General features: G+C 43.7%; 1 protein-coding gene across 4 annotated transcripts in view; it reads left to right on the plus strand.

Annotated features, from left to right (window-relative positions):
• LOC126426955 (zinc finger protein 436-like) overlaps window positions 1–16124 on the plus strand; it is a 273690-nt gene that overhangs the window by 249624 nt on the left and 7942 nt on the right. For all 4 annotated transcript variants that reach the window (XM_050089068.1, XM_050089069.1, XM_050089070.1 and 1 more), the window contains one exon: window positions 4230–4827. In XM_050089068.1, the coding sequence (XP_049945025.1) occupies window positions 4230–4827 (598 nt within the window). The remainder of the gene's footprint in view (window positions 1–4229; window positions 4828–16124) is intronic.

Raw genomic sequence — 16124 nt, forward strand, 5'->3', positions numbered from 1 at the left:
ACTACCCCTGAGACAGATGGTAAGCTGCCTTGGAAAGCCCATGTTTTGGAGCTTCTTCGAGAACTGAATGGGACTGTGCGGCTGATCCTGGCGGAGGTTCAAGTCCTCCCTCAGGCATGGATGTGTGCGTTTGCCCTTAGGATGATTTAGGTTAAGTAGTGTGTAAGCTTAGGGACTGATGACCTTAGCAGTTAAGTCCCATAAGATTTCACCCACATTTGGACAATTTTTTGAGAACTGAATGCTACTACATTTTCCTTTAGAACAGTATATGCAATAAGTGATATTCCAATATGACAGTCTATTTTTCTTATGACATATGTTATTATAGTATGGGACAACTCATACCATTTACAAAAGGTACTTTTAGCTCAAAATGAGCCATTTGAGCAAACCTCCTGTTGAGCTCTGTTCAGGAATGTGGGAATTCTGAACTTTGTTTCTCAATATTTATTTTCTTTAATATCAATTGTTCTTAATAATATGAGCGTATTCCCAAGAATTATTAGCTTTCATTTAGTTACTGGTAAGCAGAAATCCAATCTGCATTTGGATTGCACCTATTTGACTCTCATGCATAATGGCGTGCAGTATCTGCATCCAGTTTCGATAAGCTACCTCAAGAATTAAAACAATTCTGTACTACTCACACTTTCATGTCCAATCTTAAAGAGTTTGCTCATGGATTATTGCTCCTACTCTGGTGGGGGATTGCTCAATGGTGTGGCTGGTCCCGGCGGAGGTTCGTGTCCTCCCTTGGGCATGGGTGTGTGCGTTTGTCCTTAGGATAATTAAGTAGTGTGTAAGGTTAGGGACTGATGACCTTAGCAGTTTATTCCCATAAGATTTCACACACATTTCAACATTTTTAGTTGCTAAATAAAATTAAGCCAATCACTGTGTCACAGTGTTGATTATGCTAGTGTATATGCATCAGCTTGTTGCCTGCATAAGATTCGTTTTAACTTTATTTTATCTATTATTAACTTTTATTATGTTAATTTGACGTGCTTACTCGTTCCATGACCATGGAGATTTGCTCCTCAGGCTGGTTCTGCAGCATTAGGTATGTAAAATGAAATAAAAAAGGTTTTTAAAGTCTTGACAACCCAATTGAAACTATTGGCTACAGCTTATCTAATTAGTAAGTGTAGTCTTTAACATGACAGATTATCAGCTGGTGCAAATAATTTTAAATACGATGGGGAGGGTCGAAAAGTTTCTAGCCTAACAAATAAAGAATGACAGAAATTTCACAATACCAATTTATTTTTCAACATAATACCCGTGTACACTAATGCACTTGTGGGTACGCTCAGATATCGTCTGCAAACCATTCAAATGAAAGGTCTTCGATTTCAAGTCCAACCGAGCGTTCACATCATCAATCACTGCACCATCATTGTCAAATATTCGTCCTTCGAGATCTTTTTGTAGGTTTGGTGGAGGGAAATCTGGAGAATATGGCGGATGACGTAATAATTCGAACCAACAGTTACGCTGTTTCCAGTGTTGCCAGGGCTTTGTACGCCGGTGCGTTGTCCTAAAGCAAAAGAACTTCAAAAATGGTTCAAATGGCTCTGAGCACTATGGGACTTAACATCTATGGTCATCAATCCCCTAGAACTTAGAACTAATTAAACGTAATTAACCTAAGGACATCACACAACACCCAGTCATCACGAAGCAGAGAAAAACCCTGACCCCGCCGGGAATCGAACTCGGGAACCCGGGCGCGGGAAGCGAGAACGCTACCGCTCGACCACGAGCTGCGGACATGCAAAAGAAATCCGCGCGCCAATTTTCCGCGTCTTCTTTTTCTGTATCTCTTCCCTCAAATGGCGTAGGAGGGGGCAATAGTATGATGCATTGATAGTTACGCCATTTTGCAAGTAAGCTTACCGGTTGATTTTTCACCTGGAATTTTTTCGGGGGGGAGATGAAGGTTGTTTCCATCGTTACGACTGCTGTTTTGCCTCAGATGTTTCGTCTATTGTCACATACCTAGCAAGAAAGCCATCTTCATCAGCTACAACTTGGCGGACTGTTTCTTCACAACACTGCGCACTCTCCCATCTCTGGTCTACATTCAAGTCTTTCGGGACCCACCAATTAAACTATCGCCATTCCCAAAATATCAACAACAATGTCATGAGCACGTGCATGGGAGATTCCAAATGTGGTTTCAATGTGCTGCAACATTGTTCGACGGCCCTGCAAAGTCATATCGTGAACTGCAGTCACTGTTTCATCTGTGACAACGGTGACAGGCCTTCCGCTCCTTTGCGCATCTTCCACACTCATTCTTCCACGTATGAAGTCGGACACCCAGTTTTTCACTGCTGCATAATACGGACCGCTGTCCTTAAGTGTGTTCCGCATCACCTCCGCAATTTCCTTGACCGTTATCCCCTTCAAATGAAGATATTCAATCACAGCACGGTTCTTGATTCTCTGGATATTTGCCAGTTTGCTACAAAAGACATGCGCACCATTTTTGTAAAAGTACAGTTTTCATTCTGCATGTGTGAAAGTTTTACAGTGTGTAGATACATCGTTCCCGCTTGTTTTCAAACTTAGTTCAACCTGTTCCAGTGAGTGGCGCCGTCACAGCATGTCTTCAAGATGGCTGCTACCCTTGACATTCGTCAGAAGCAACGTGCTGTCATAGAGTTCCTGTGCTGTGAAAACGCAGCAGTGGGAAACGTCCACAAGAGGTTGAAAAAGGTGTACGGAGATGCTGCTGTCGATCGCAGTACAGTTAGTCGGTGGGGAAGCAGGTTACGTGATGAAAGCGGGCAGGGCAATGTTGAGGATTGTCCTCGCAGCGGCAGGCCTCGTACTGCACGCACTCCAGACAATATGCAGAGTGTTAACGAATTGGTGACTGCTGACAGACGCATCACAGTGAACGAATTGTCGCTCTACGTTGGGATAGGTGAAGGAAGTGTTTGCAGAATACTGAAAGTGTTGGCGTTAAAAAGGGTTTGTGCCAGGTGGGTTCCCAGGATCTCGACAGTGGCTCACAAAGAAACAAGAAAAACGGTATGCAGCGAACTTTTGGAACAGTATGAGAATGATGGAGATGAATTTCTTGGAAGAATTGTGACAGAAGATGAAACATGGCTCCTACATTTTTCACCATAATCGAAGAGGCAATCAGTGGAGTGACATCATGCAAATTCACCTGAGGGGGAAAAAAAAAATCAAAACCACACCTTCTGCTGGAAAAGTTATGGGTTTCGATTCCAATGGACTCTTGCTTGTGGACATCGAGCCAAGTGGAACCACCATAAATTCTGATGCATAGGTGATGACACTGAAGAAACTTGAAGCTCACCTGAGTCGTGTTTGACGACATGGGCAAAAGCAGGGTGTTTTACTGTTGTGCGACAATGCACGGCCACATGTCAGTCGAAAAACTGTGGAAGCGATCACAAAACTCGGATGGACAACACTGAAACATCCACCTTACAGTCCTGACCTGGCTCCGTGTGACTGTCATCTCTTTGGGAAACTGAAATACTCTCTTCGTGGAACAAGGTTTGAAGATGACGACTCCCTTGTGCAAGCTGCCAAACAGTGGCTCCAACAGGTTGCGGCAGAATTTTATGGTATGGGTATACAGGCGCTGGTTCCAAGATGGCGTAAGGCAGTTGAGAGGGATGGAAATTACTGGGAGAAATGAAAATATTGTTCCTAAAGGATGTATCTGCACATGGTAAAACTTTCAAGCATGTAGAATAAAAGATGGATTTAAAAAAAAAATAGTGTGCATTTGTTTTGGAGTGGCCCTCGTAAGTGGTGCTTTTTGTGCGAATTATTATGGTAACTATCTCAGGCTAGAAACCTTTGCACTACCGGCCAGGGTGGCCGAGCGGTTCTAGGCGCTATAGTCTGGTACGGCGCAACCAGTATGCTCGCAGGGGCGCATCCTGCACCGGGCATGGATTTGTGTGATGTCCTTAGACTAGTTAGGTTTAAGTAGTTCCAAGTTCTAGGGGACTGATGACCTCAGAAGTTAAGTCACATAGTGCTCAGAGCCATTTGAACCATGTTTGCTCATCGTTTATTTGGAAAATTTTGCTCGCTACAGTGTCCTGTGCCCTACTCAATTACTGTGAGGGTGTCTCTCTCCACTCTGTGTTTGATTTTTTGGCTCTACACCTCACTGTGTGCCTTGTTTCTCGAGTACATGTTTACTTACAAAGTGTGTACTCTTCTGGCAGTTTCAGGTTACTAGAAGTGAACCACGAGACAGACTGCACTGACCGGACAACATCCAGTCTCCATCCAGACGTAATCTACCCAGAGCAGTGCGGGACACCGGGATCATCGAGGCGAGACTGCGACGAAAGTGATCCGTTTGTGACAGAATGTGCGAGTGATCCTCTCGGAAATGACGTCCCTCGCGGAAATGAGACGAGGGTCGTCGAAAGGTTCAGCTGTGCACACTGCGAGAAGACTTTCTTCTCGAAGTACTGCATCACGAAGCACGTGTTCAGCCACGAGACCGGTGTCCCGGCCCCGGCGTCCATCTGCGAGCTGTGTGGCGACGTGTTTCCAGACGCGGTTGGCCTGAGCCGGCACGTGGCCGACCGCGGCTGCGAGGATCGTGGTGGGGGTGAGGGCGGGGCCGAGGGCGTGGCCCGGGAGGCGGGGCCCCGGCGGGCGGAGCTGCCGCCCGTCAGCCAGATCCGGCCGTTCGCCTGCCGAGCGTGCGGCGCCACCTTCGCCAGGCTGGGCCACCTCAAGGTCCACCTCACCATCCACGCCGATGACCGCCCACATGCCTGCGATGTGTGTGGAAAGCGCTTCCGCCAGTCGGTACGTAAACATGGCACACCCCCTAAAATGCTGCGACCATAGCTTCATAACGCCAATGGATTGGTTGATTTGATTTGATTTTAACAGGAGAGCTCAAACAGCTTAGGTCTAACCCGCCACTCCCCGCACCGAAACTAGGTTTATTGTGCGGTATCGCTCCCTGTACATCTAGTAAAGCCAACCAGTGCCCTTAAATAGTGCAAGGAGTCCCTCTACCAGTTTTTTGTTACACACAATTTCTTCAGGTCTAGCTGTCCCGAAGATTCTGTATCTTTTACTCTCTAATGCCAAGCATTCGAAGATTAGGTGTGATGCAGTTTCTTCACCCTCATCACAGATCCTACATTTAGGGTCCTCTTCCATTATACCCATTGTGTGTAGGTGTTTTTTGAAGTTCCCATGGCCGGTCATCAGCCCAGTCATGAGTTTGATCTCTTTCCTGTTCAGTCCCAAGATTACAGAGCTTCTTTTAAAACATGGCTTGGGCATCATTAAGTTACCATGTTTTTGTTTATGGACCTCGGTCCAATATCCTACTTGCTGTTTCCTAAGCCAGTTCCGTAGTTCTAATTTGATCATACCCTTGGTGATTGTCAAGATAGGTTCCAGTCCAATAAATGGAGTTCTTGGACCCATCCTAGCCAACCTATCGGCTTGTTCATTGCCACAGATCCCTGAGTGGCCAGTGACCCACACTAGGTACACCCTTTTGCTTCCCCCAGCTCCACCAGAGCCTTGTGGCAATCTGCAACAATCTTAGATCTCGCATAAAAAGTTCTCGGTTTACTTGCCGCATCAAATTTGGATAAAATCCCAAGCTTTCGATGACTACCTCCGTCATCTTCGTCAGGGGTAAAACTGACTGTCGTGGACCAGTGAGGCTTCCGCTTTTATAAGCAGTGGACGGCTTCTCATTGGCTGGATGACGTCACGGTGAAAACGGCGCGTACCGAGGTGGCGGCCTCTATATCCATAGATTTTGTTTGCGCGCTTTATCCAGTGTTGCTTGCAGCGCCATCCATCGGAACAGGTGGAGAACTGCGACGAATGTAAGAATTGTCCCTCTGCGCTCCTTCTTTATCAATTGCGCGCTTCCATGCATTGCTGAGTGCATAACCGGAGTCTCTGTTGAAATTATTTTCACAGAGTCTAATTGCAACTGCTTCCCTGATGACAGAGTCCCAGTAGTTTGAAGCGTGAGCAAGTAGTCTTGTTTCATCGAATAAAATCTTATGTTTATTTAACAAGCTGTACTCAGCCACCGCTCATTTTTCAAGATACCTGTATTTCAGGTGACGCTGATGTTCCACACAGCAATCGGCAACAGTTCTTATAGACTGGCCCACATAATTTTTCCCATACTCGCAAGGAATGCTGTAAATTCCCGGTACTCTCAGGTCAAGATTATCTTTAACAGGTCGCAGCATTTCTTTAATCTTCCTGGGTGGCCTGAAGACTGGTCTGATTCTCTGCCGGCTCAGGACTCTGCCTATCTTGCTGGTCGTTGCACCGCAGAATAGTAGCCACGCGATGTGTTGGTCCTCTTGATCTGTTTGAACAGCGTCCTTCCTAGGTTTCTTCACCAGAGTAGATCTGATATCACGATCGGAATATCCATTTTTTATGAATACCCTCGTCAGAGGGTTAATCTCGGAGCCGAGGTGATCCTTGTCCGAAATAGTCCTTGCTCTGTGTACCAAGGTATTCAGCATAGCTCTCTTCTGAACTGGTTGGTGAAAACTACACACGTTTAAATATAAATCTGTATGCGTCGGTTTTCTGTACACAGAATGTCCGAGACATCCATCTGATTTTCGCTCCACCAGCTCATCTAAGAAGGGTAACTTTCCATCCTTCTCCACCTCCACAGTAAATCTTATGTTCTGATGTATACCATTCAAATGATCTCGTTGCAGGAGCTGCCAATGATTTCCAGGGCTGCCTGGCTGTCTGAATAGATGTAGATGCTGCAGTCCTTGTAGCACCTAAGCATACTGTCCTCCACACATGCCCTGATTGCAGTAATTTCGGCTTGGAATACAGAGACCAGTTTCCCTAGAGAGATGCTGCTCTCCAGTCTTGGCAAAACCCCATACAACCCTGCCCCAATGCCTTGGTCTGTTTTCGACCAATCGGTAAAAAAAACGATGTTCCCCATACGGTGTCGAACTGTTTTCTCCCAGCCAGCTGGCATGGCCGTGCGGTTCTGGGTGCTACAGTCTGGAACTGAGCGACCGCTACGGTCGCAGGTTCGAATCCTGACTCGGGCATGGATGTGTGTGATGTCGTTAGGTTAGTTAGGTTTAATTAGTTCTAAGTTCTAGGCGACTGATGACCACAGAAGTTAAGTCGCATAGTGCTCAGAGCCATTTGAACCCATTTTTTTTTCTCCCACTGCTCCCTACTTCCAATTATTATGTTGTAAGGCTTTTCGAAGCAGTTAGTAGTTATTATATAGTCAGTGGGCATTTCCCCAGACCTACCTATATTTACCTCAGTCACTATATTAGTGTGTGATTCTGGATATCCAAATGAGACCCAGTTTTGGCCAGTTCTAAGTCTGTATGCCCCAGTTGCTGCCTCCATCTTAACCCAAAGGTAAAGTGGAGGCATGTCCAACATGGCTTCCATTCCAGCGGTTGGTGTGCTGCTAATTCCGCCCGTTATGGCTAAGTAGGCCAATCTCTGCACCTTAGCAAACTCTTTAGCAGCAACCTGCTGTTCTACCTTCTTCCACCACACTACGGCCCTATAGGAAATCCTAGGTCTAACCACGCCAATGGATACTAGCCAATCTGTTCCAACTTCCACCCAAAACGAGAGACGGAAATGTGAACATACGCACTGTCACTGAAAAACACCTTTGTATTTATGTAACAAACAGTGGCCTAAATAGCTCAGGCGTGCACTACACGCAGGAAGCGGCTACCATGGTATCAGAGTACGTGTGGAGTGCACATGTGGGTTTTTTAGGTTAGAGAATTCCCACCCTAGGCCCGACAAGACGCCTCCTGAGCCGCGGCAAGGTAGTAGTAGGCAAAACGCAACAGGGAATGACGATATTAATGTGGTAATAGTAAACTGCAGGAGCGTCTATAGAAAAGTCCCAGAACTGCTATCATTAATAAACGGCCACAATGCCCACATAGTACTAGGGACGGAAAGTTGGCTGAAACCAGATGTAAACAGTAATGAATTCTAAACTCAGATTGGAATGTATACCGCAGAGACAGGCTGGATAGTGAAGGGGTAGGCGTGTTTATAGCGATAAAAAGTGCAATAGTATCGAAGGAAATTGACGGAGATCCGAAATAAGAAATAATTTGGGTGAAGGTCACGGTTAAAGCAGGCTCAAACATTGTAATTCGATGTCTCTATAGGCCCCCTGGCTCAGCAACTGTTGTGGCAGAGCACCTGAAGGAAAATTTGGAAAATATTTCGAGTTGATTTCCCCACCATATTATAGTTCTGGGTGGAGATTTTTTACCAGATATAGGCTGGGAGACTCAGATGTTTATAACGGGTGGCAGGGACAAAGAACCCAGTGAAATTTTTTTAAGTGCTTTATCTGAAAACTACCTTGAGCAGTTAAACAGAGAACGACTCGTGGCGATATTATATTAGACCTTCTGGTGACAAACAGATCCAAACTATTTGAAACAGTTAACGCAGAAAAGGGAATCAGCGATCATAAAACGGTTACTGCATCGATGATTTCAGCCGTAAATAGAAATATTAAAAGAGGTAGGGAGATTTTTCTGTTTAGCAAAAGTGACAAAAGGCAGATTGCAGAGTACCTGACGGCTCAACACAAAAGTTTTGTCTCAAGTACAGATAGTGTTGAGGATCAGTGGACAAAGTTCAAAACCATCGTACAATATGCATTAGATGAGTATGTGATAAGCAATATCGTAAGAGATGGAAAAGAGCCACCGTGGTACAACAACCGAGTTAGAAAACTGCTGCGGAAGCAAAGGGAACTTCACAGCAAACATAAACATAGCCAAAGCCTTGCAGACAAACAAAAATTACGCGAAGCGAAATTTGGTGTGAGGAGGGCTATGCGAGAGGCGTTCAATGAATTCCAAAGTAAAGCTCTATGTACTGACTTGGCAGAAAATCCTAAGAAATTCTGGTCTTATGTCAAAGCGGTAGATGGATCAAAACAAAATGTCCAGCCACTCTGTGAGCAAAATGGTACTGAAACAGAGGATGACAGACTAAAGGCCGAAATACTAAATGTCTTTTTCCAAAGCTGTTTCACAGAGGAAGACTGCTCTGTATAGTTCCTTCTCTAGATTGTCGCACAGATGACAAAATGGTAGATATCGAAATAGACGACAGAGGGATAGAGAATCAATTAAAATCGCTCAAAAGAGGAAAGGCCGCTGGAGCTGATGGGATACCAGTTCGATTTTACACAGAGTACGCCAAGGAACTTGTGCCCCTTCTTGCAGCGGTGTACCGTACGTCTCTAGAAGAGCGTAGCGTTCCAAAGGATTGGAAAAGGGCACAGGTCATCCCCGTTTTCAAGAAAGGACATCGAACAGATGTGCAGAGCTATAGAACTATATCTCGAACGTCGATCAGTTGTAGAATTTTGTAACACGTATTATGTTTGAGTATATTGACTTTTCCAGAGACTAGAAATCTACTCTGTTGGAATCAGCACGGGTTTCGAAAAAGACGGTCGTGTGAAACCCAGCTCGCGCTATTCGTCCACGAGACTCAGAGGGCCATAGACTCGGGTTCCCAGGTAGATGCCGTGTTTCTTGACTTCCGCAAGGTGTTGGTTCATTAAACGACTGTGGGGAACTGTATCAAAGTAAGAGCATATGGACTATCAGACCAATTGTGGATTGGATTGAAGAGTTCCTAGATAACAGAACGCAGCATGTCATTCTCAATGGAGAGAAGTCTTCCGAAGTAAGAGTGATTTCAGGTGTGCCGCAGAGGAGTGTCGTAGGACCGTTGCTATTCATAATATACATAAAGGACCTTGTGGATGACATCGGAAGTTCACTGAGGCTTTTTGCGGGTGATGCTGTGGTATATCGAGAGGTTGTAACGATGGAAAATTGTACTGAAATGCAGGAGGATCTGAAGCGAATTGATGCATGGTGCAGGGAATGGCAATCGAATCTCAATGTAGACAAGTGTAATGTGCTGCGAATACATAGAAAGAAAGATCCTTTATCATTTAGCTACAATATAGCAGGTCAGCAACTGGAAGCAGTTAATTCCATAAATTATCTGAGAGTAGGCATTAGGAGTGATTTAAAATGGAATGACCATATAAAACTAATTGTCGGTAAAGCAGATGCCAGACTGAGATTCATTGGAAGAATCCTAAGGAAATGCAGTCCGAAAACAAAGGAAGTAGGTCACAGTACACTTGTTCGCCCACTGCTTGAATACTGCTCACCGGTGTGGGATCCTTACCAGATAGGGTTGATAGAAGAGATAGAGAAGATCCAACGGAGAGCAGCACGCTTCGTTAGAGGATCATTTAGTAATCGCGAAAGCGTTTCGGAGATGATAGATAAACTCTAGTGGAAGACTCTGCAAGAGAGACGCTCAGTAGCTCGGTACGGGCTTTTGTTGAAGTTTCGAGAACATTCCTTCACGGAGGAGTCAAGCAGTATATTGCTCCATCCTACGTATATCTCGCGATAAGACCGTGTCGATAAAATCAGAGAGATTAGAGCCCACACAGAGGCATACCAACAATCTTTCTTTGCACGAACGGTACGAGAACCGATAGAGGTACTCGAAGTACCCTCCGCCACACACCTTCAGGTGGCTTGCGGAGTATGGATGTAGATGTAGATGTAGATACTGTATGCACTCTCAGCTCAGAATCACCACTATTCACTCTGTATTGCGAGAAGGGAATCCTAGCAGTGGCCCACTCTTTTTGCACTGATCTGCAAAAAGTGGAACCTGGCCTGCAAGCCACTTCTTGCACTGAGAGTAACAAATGGGATTTCAGCAGTGAACGATGCTTCACAACATAAGCGTGAAACTATACTAAAAAAACGTGTCTACTTAAGGTGGGTAGGACGGCAAATGGGCCGACTTGAAGCGGGAACCATAGGACATTTTAATTTCCACTGTCTATACTTTTACAAATAAATTGATAAATTTTTGTCAGCATGACCAGGAAGGATTCAGGATTCACAGTCATAGTAGTGGAAGTTCAAAAACATAAGAAAATAATTTTTTTTACATGTGAAATTTCATCATTTTTTTCGCTCTCTATTGGCTGCATTTGTTGTTGTAAGTACACTTTCCTTCATAAGTAAGAGAGATCCTTCGATGAATTGTGCACAGCATACAAATCACACTTACAGGTGTATGTAACCCCAGGATTTTCCACATGTATTAAAAACTGCAGTAAAAATTGAGATAATCACCAATAAAATTTGAGTTCTTTGTAAACATGAAGTTTAAAATGTAACAGCTCATTCATTATTTCATTAATTACATAAATTCTAGAGTGTCATGCAGCTGTAAGTATGGTTTGTATGCAGTGCAAAACTCATCCAAGAATCTCTCTTACTTATGAAGAAAAGTGTACGTATAGCAACAAATCCAACCAATAGTAAGAGAAAAAATGATGAAATTTCACATGTAAAGAAAATTTATTTTGGTATGTTTTTGAACTTCCACTGCTATGAGTGTGAATCCTGAATCCTTTCTGGTCATACTGACAAGATTTTATGAATTTATTTGTAAAAATATAGACAGCAGAAATTAAAATGTCCTGTGATGCCTCTCCTGCTCCAAGTTGGTTAGTTAGTTAGTTAGGTAGTTTCGTGTTCCATTGATGAATAGCACAGAAAAACCGGTATGATGTGGAACGTGTCAAATGCACAAAAAATACGCACAGGAAACAATTTTTTTTTTTACATTATAGTGTTATGCCTAAATATTTCTATTATCTATCCCATTCCCTTAAATGGCACAAAATGCATGTATTATACCTAGAGATTTATTTACTCATATTCAAGAATTCACCTATGGTATAGAAGGAGTTGTCAAGGAGGTATGATTTCAATTTGTTTTTGAAACTATTACTGCTGTCTGTCAGATATTTTATTTCATCTGGTAATTTTTATAGCAGCATATTTTACCCCTTTCTTTGCGAAAGATAGGTTAAACAAAGGATAGTGTAGGTCTTTCATCTTTCTGGTATTGTAATCATGAATGTCGCTGTTGGTTTTAAACTGATCCATGCTGTTGAGAAAAAAATTCGTTACTGAGTAAATGAACTGTGAAGCAGTTGTAAGAATTCCTAACCTTTTGAGCAGTGAATACCTTTTGCCTAAGTGTTGAGTTTCCCCAGTATATTATTCTGTATGACATCAGAGAGTGGAAGTATGCAAAGTATGTTATCTTACTAATTTATATATCCTCGAAATTGGCAATTATTCTGATTGCAAAAGTTGCTGAACGTAGTCGCTTTAGGAGATCAAAAATATGAATTTTCCCATTAAGATTCTCATGTATATGTACACCCAACGACTTAGTATGCTCTACCCTGGCTACTGACTTCTTTTGATGTGTTATGTTTATTGAAGGAATTATACTTTTTGCAGCAGAAAATTGGATGTACTGTGTTTTTTTCAAAGTTCAGAGCAAGCCCATTCGCAGAAAACCAATTAATAACTTTTCCAAAGACATTATTTGTATCATTTTCTATCGGACTTCCTTTTACTGGATTAATCATCAGCAAACAGTGCCAGTTCAGCATCTTGTTTCACATAAGAAGGGAGGTCATTCACATATATCAAGAACAGGAGGGGACCCATGATCGAACCTTGTGGAACACTTAATGTAATTTCACCCCAGTTTGAAGAAGTGGCAAACTCCTTTGAATCACTTGAAGCATATAGAGAGACTTTTTGCTTCCTGTTCTGTAGATATGACTTAAACCACTCATATGCTGTTCCATTTATACCGTAGAATTGTAATTTATCTAACATAAGTCGGCTCGTTTGACGTCCTACCCCCCTGAGGACAATGTATGAAAACGTACGTATGCCCTCAGTATGTACAATGTGACACCCGAAATGTGTCGCCATTTTGTTTCTGAATAAACACTTTCCCATCATGACAAACTCAAAGTAGCATCTACTAGGGCTATTCAGAAAGTAGGAGACGTTTCCGTCTGACGCCGCTAGGCGCGCGCAGCTCGCGTATATTTTGGTACATGCGTGCGCGGCCGCTCAGTCGGCAGCCACCCGTGACAGCGGGAACGTCTCTGCGCGTCTGGTTTTTTCGATATTCGAATTTGAAATGTGCGCTGCAATCGAAAACCCCGCCAGTTGTGAGGTGCGGTCTGTGATACGGTTTTTGTTGGAAAAATACCTAAAACCTATAGATATTTATCGTCAACTGTGCGAAGTGTACGGAACAACTTAATAAGTGAATGTTCCATCGGGAAATGGTGCATTCGGATTAAGAATGGCCGAACCAACGTTCATGTTGAAGAGAAGAGTGGACACCCGAGCATTGTGACTGACGATGTTGTTGCTAAAGTTGATGAAACGATTCGTGAAAACCGTCGCTTCAGAATAACGGAGCTTTCGCTTTCTTTCCATAAGTTTCGCGGACTTTTGTTGTTTTGAAATTGTCACTCAAAAGCTAGGCTACCACAAATTTTGTGCACGATGGGTGCCCAAAATGCTTACTGACCACCATAAAGGACAGAGAATGGGGGGCAGCGTTGACATTTCTGGAAGCCTACCACAAACATGGTGATTCATTACCAGATCGAATCGTAACCGGTGGCGAGACTTGGGTGAAACACGTCAATTGCGAGACAAAATTACAGTCCATGGAGTGGCGGCACACAAAGTCTCCCCAGAAACCAAGAAAATATTTGCAAACCTTGTCAGCAAGGAAGGTGATGGCGACAGTGTTTTGGGGCAGGCAAGGTGTGCCTCTTATTGATTTTCTCGAACGTGGAGCAACCGTAAATTCTGCCCGGTACTGTTAAACTTTGCACAGCCTTAGAAGAGCAGTTCAAAACAAACGCCGAGGAAATATGACGTCCAAAATTTTGTTTTTGCTCGACAGTGCCCGGCCTCACACGGCAAACCGCACTAAAGAACTCCTTAATGTATTAAAAACTAAAAACCCTTTCGCGCCTTTACTTTGTTCTTCATACTTGTAAATCTGATGATCTGGGGATTATCACACGCGCGCGCTGATTGGCGAGCGCGGTTGGTCAAGCTGCTCATCTTCTTTCTTTTTATCCTCATTTTCCTTTTACGATGAAGGTGATTTTAGCCCGTTGAACATCTCACGTTTTATCCCTATATCTTTATTACCACGATGTCTTTAGACTACGTCCACCAGCCCCCCCCCCCCCCCCCCTACCCTCCCCAGGCTAACTACTGGCCTTAGGTATAGTTTTAAAAACTCCTGTTGTCATAGGTAGCTTCATATATAAATTTCTTTGCTAGCATAACCAACCGTGTGCGGTTATTTTTAGGTTTCATCTCCTATTTAGCTCGTCTGTTGTTCTACCCATTTCATTTTTTGATATACGTTGATCCCCGACCCATGTATAAACTTTCTCGTATTCGTATGCGCATGTGCATAGATAGAGGGTCAGGCTTGTATGAGCGACCATTTGTAGCTGCAGTTTATGGCGGGTCATGGCCCATCGAACATAGGCCGGTGTGAGGTGGAGCGTACACCATTAAGTTATGTAGTGGTTTTGACTTTGTACATATGTACTGTTTGTGTTTTCCTTTTCTTTTACTTTTATAAATGTATAGCTATGGTGTTCTTTTAATCATTGACAAAGGTCTTCTTAGGCACTTGTTGGTTTTGTTGTTGTTTTGAAGAAGGGTTAGTTATCTACGCGGGTTAACATTTGACACTGGGTGCTTTTTTCGCAATCGAGGCGGGTTTTTAGTTTTAATGTATTAACCAATGATTGCTGACGCGCTGCGATGTTGAAGGTTCTTAAACTCCTTAATTCATTCAAATGGGAAATTTTCCCTCATCTGCCCTACAGCCCCGATCTTGCACCAAGCGACTTCCAGTCGTTTCCCCAGATGGAGAACTGGCTCGCAACGCAGCGCTTTGATCACGACGCGGAATTCCAGGCGGGCCTGACTCACTGGCTGAAGTCTGAGGCGGCAGAATTTTACGACGAAGGTCTTTCAAAGCCTGTCTACCGCTTTGATAAGTGCCTCAATGTGTTTGGTGACTACGTGGAAAAGTAGTATGTCAGTCGCTCTTTCAGATCTATATAATAAAATCTATTTCTTGTACTTAGTTTTTTTTTATGCCAAAACGTTCCCTACGTTCTGAATAGCCCTCGTACTACCATGGAAAACGCTCTGTGCAGAATTGTTCTAGTTCAGCACGTGTTCAGTATGCCCACCAGTTTGATTCGTATGTTCCATCACACAAACACTGATGTTAGAGATGGCACATGTCTCCCGTGATTGGGGAGCCATAATTGTCCGTCATTGAGACGACCTGGAAATCTGAGTGAAATGACCCGCGTGCATGAACCACTGTGTGCTGAAGCTGTGGAGCGAAGTTATTGTGGACCACGCCCAAATAACGTACGCTGTTCACAATTTCTTCAAAGAAGAAAGGTCCAGTAAGTCCACGACTAGAAATTGCGACGTACTTTGTAATCCTAGGAGCTTGATGATTTTCGTTCACACTTGCGGATTTTCAGTACCGCGGAAGCGTACATTTTCTCTGTGAACCACATCGTCCAAATGAAAATGCGCCTTGCCTGAAAACCAGACGTTTAGAGCAACTTGTACCGCTTCAGTATTATCTGGCGAACAGACATGCTTCGGCCGACGGTCGCTTCACTTCCAGTATTGATACTTACCGTCCAAGATGATCTCACAGCCTGTGAATGTTTTCTTGCAAGTGGCCAATCGTGTTGACGAAACCGCTTCTGAGTCCGCAAAACTTTTCGTTTCGTGAAAAAGTAACACAGCTGGTGATCACTGTTGCATTATCGTCCATTGTTGATCATGTTGCAAACAATGGTCTTCTAGCGAAGGTAGAGAAAAATTGTTTCTACCCTCATTTAAACATAGATGTACCACAAAGTAACTTACGTCTGTACATAACTGAATACTATAACTACTGCTGCCGCTGAAAATAATAATAAATACATGCATACTAAGCTCACCATACTCAAGTCAAAGCTGTTCGCAGCGTACTTTCTTTGTAGGAAATTTGTCGACCACATCTTCGTAGTTTAGTTGCTATGTTATGTTAAAATTTGTGGAGAGGACGGCAAGATT

The sequence above is a fragment of the Schistocerca serialis genome, chromosome 11 (assembly GCF_023864345.2).
Source record: "Schistocerca serialis cubense isolate TAMUIC-IGC-003099 chromosome 11, iqSchSeri2.2, whole genome shotgun sequence".
NCBI classification, from domain to species: domain Eukaryota; kingdom Metazoa; phylum Arthropoda; class Insecta; order Orthoptera; family Acrididae; genus Schistocerca; species Schistocerca serialis.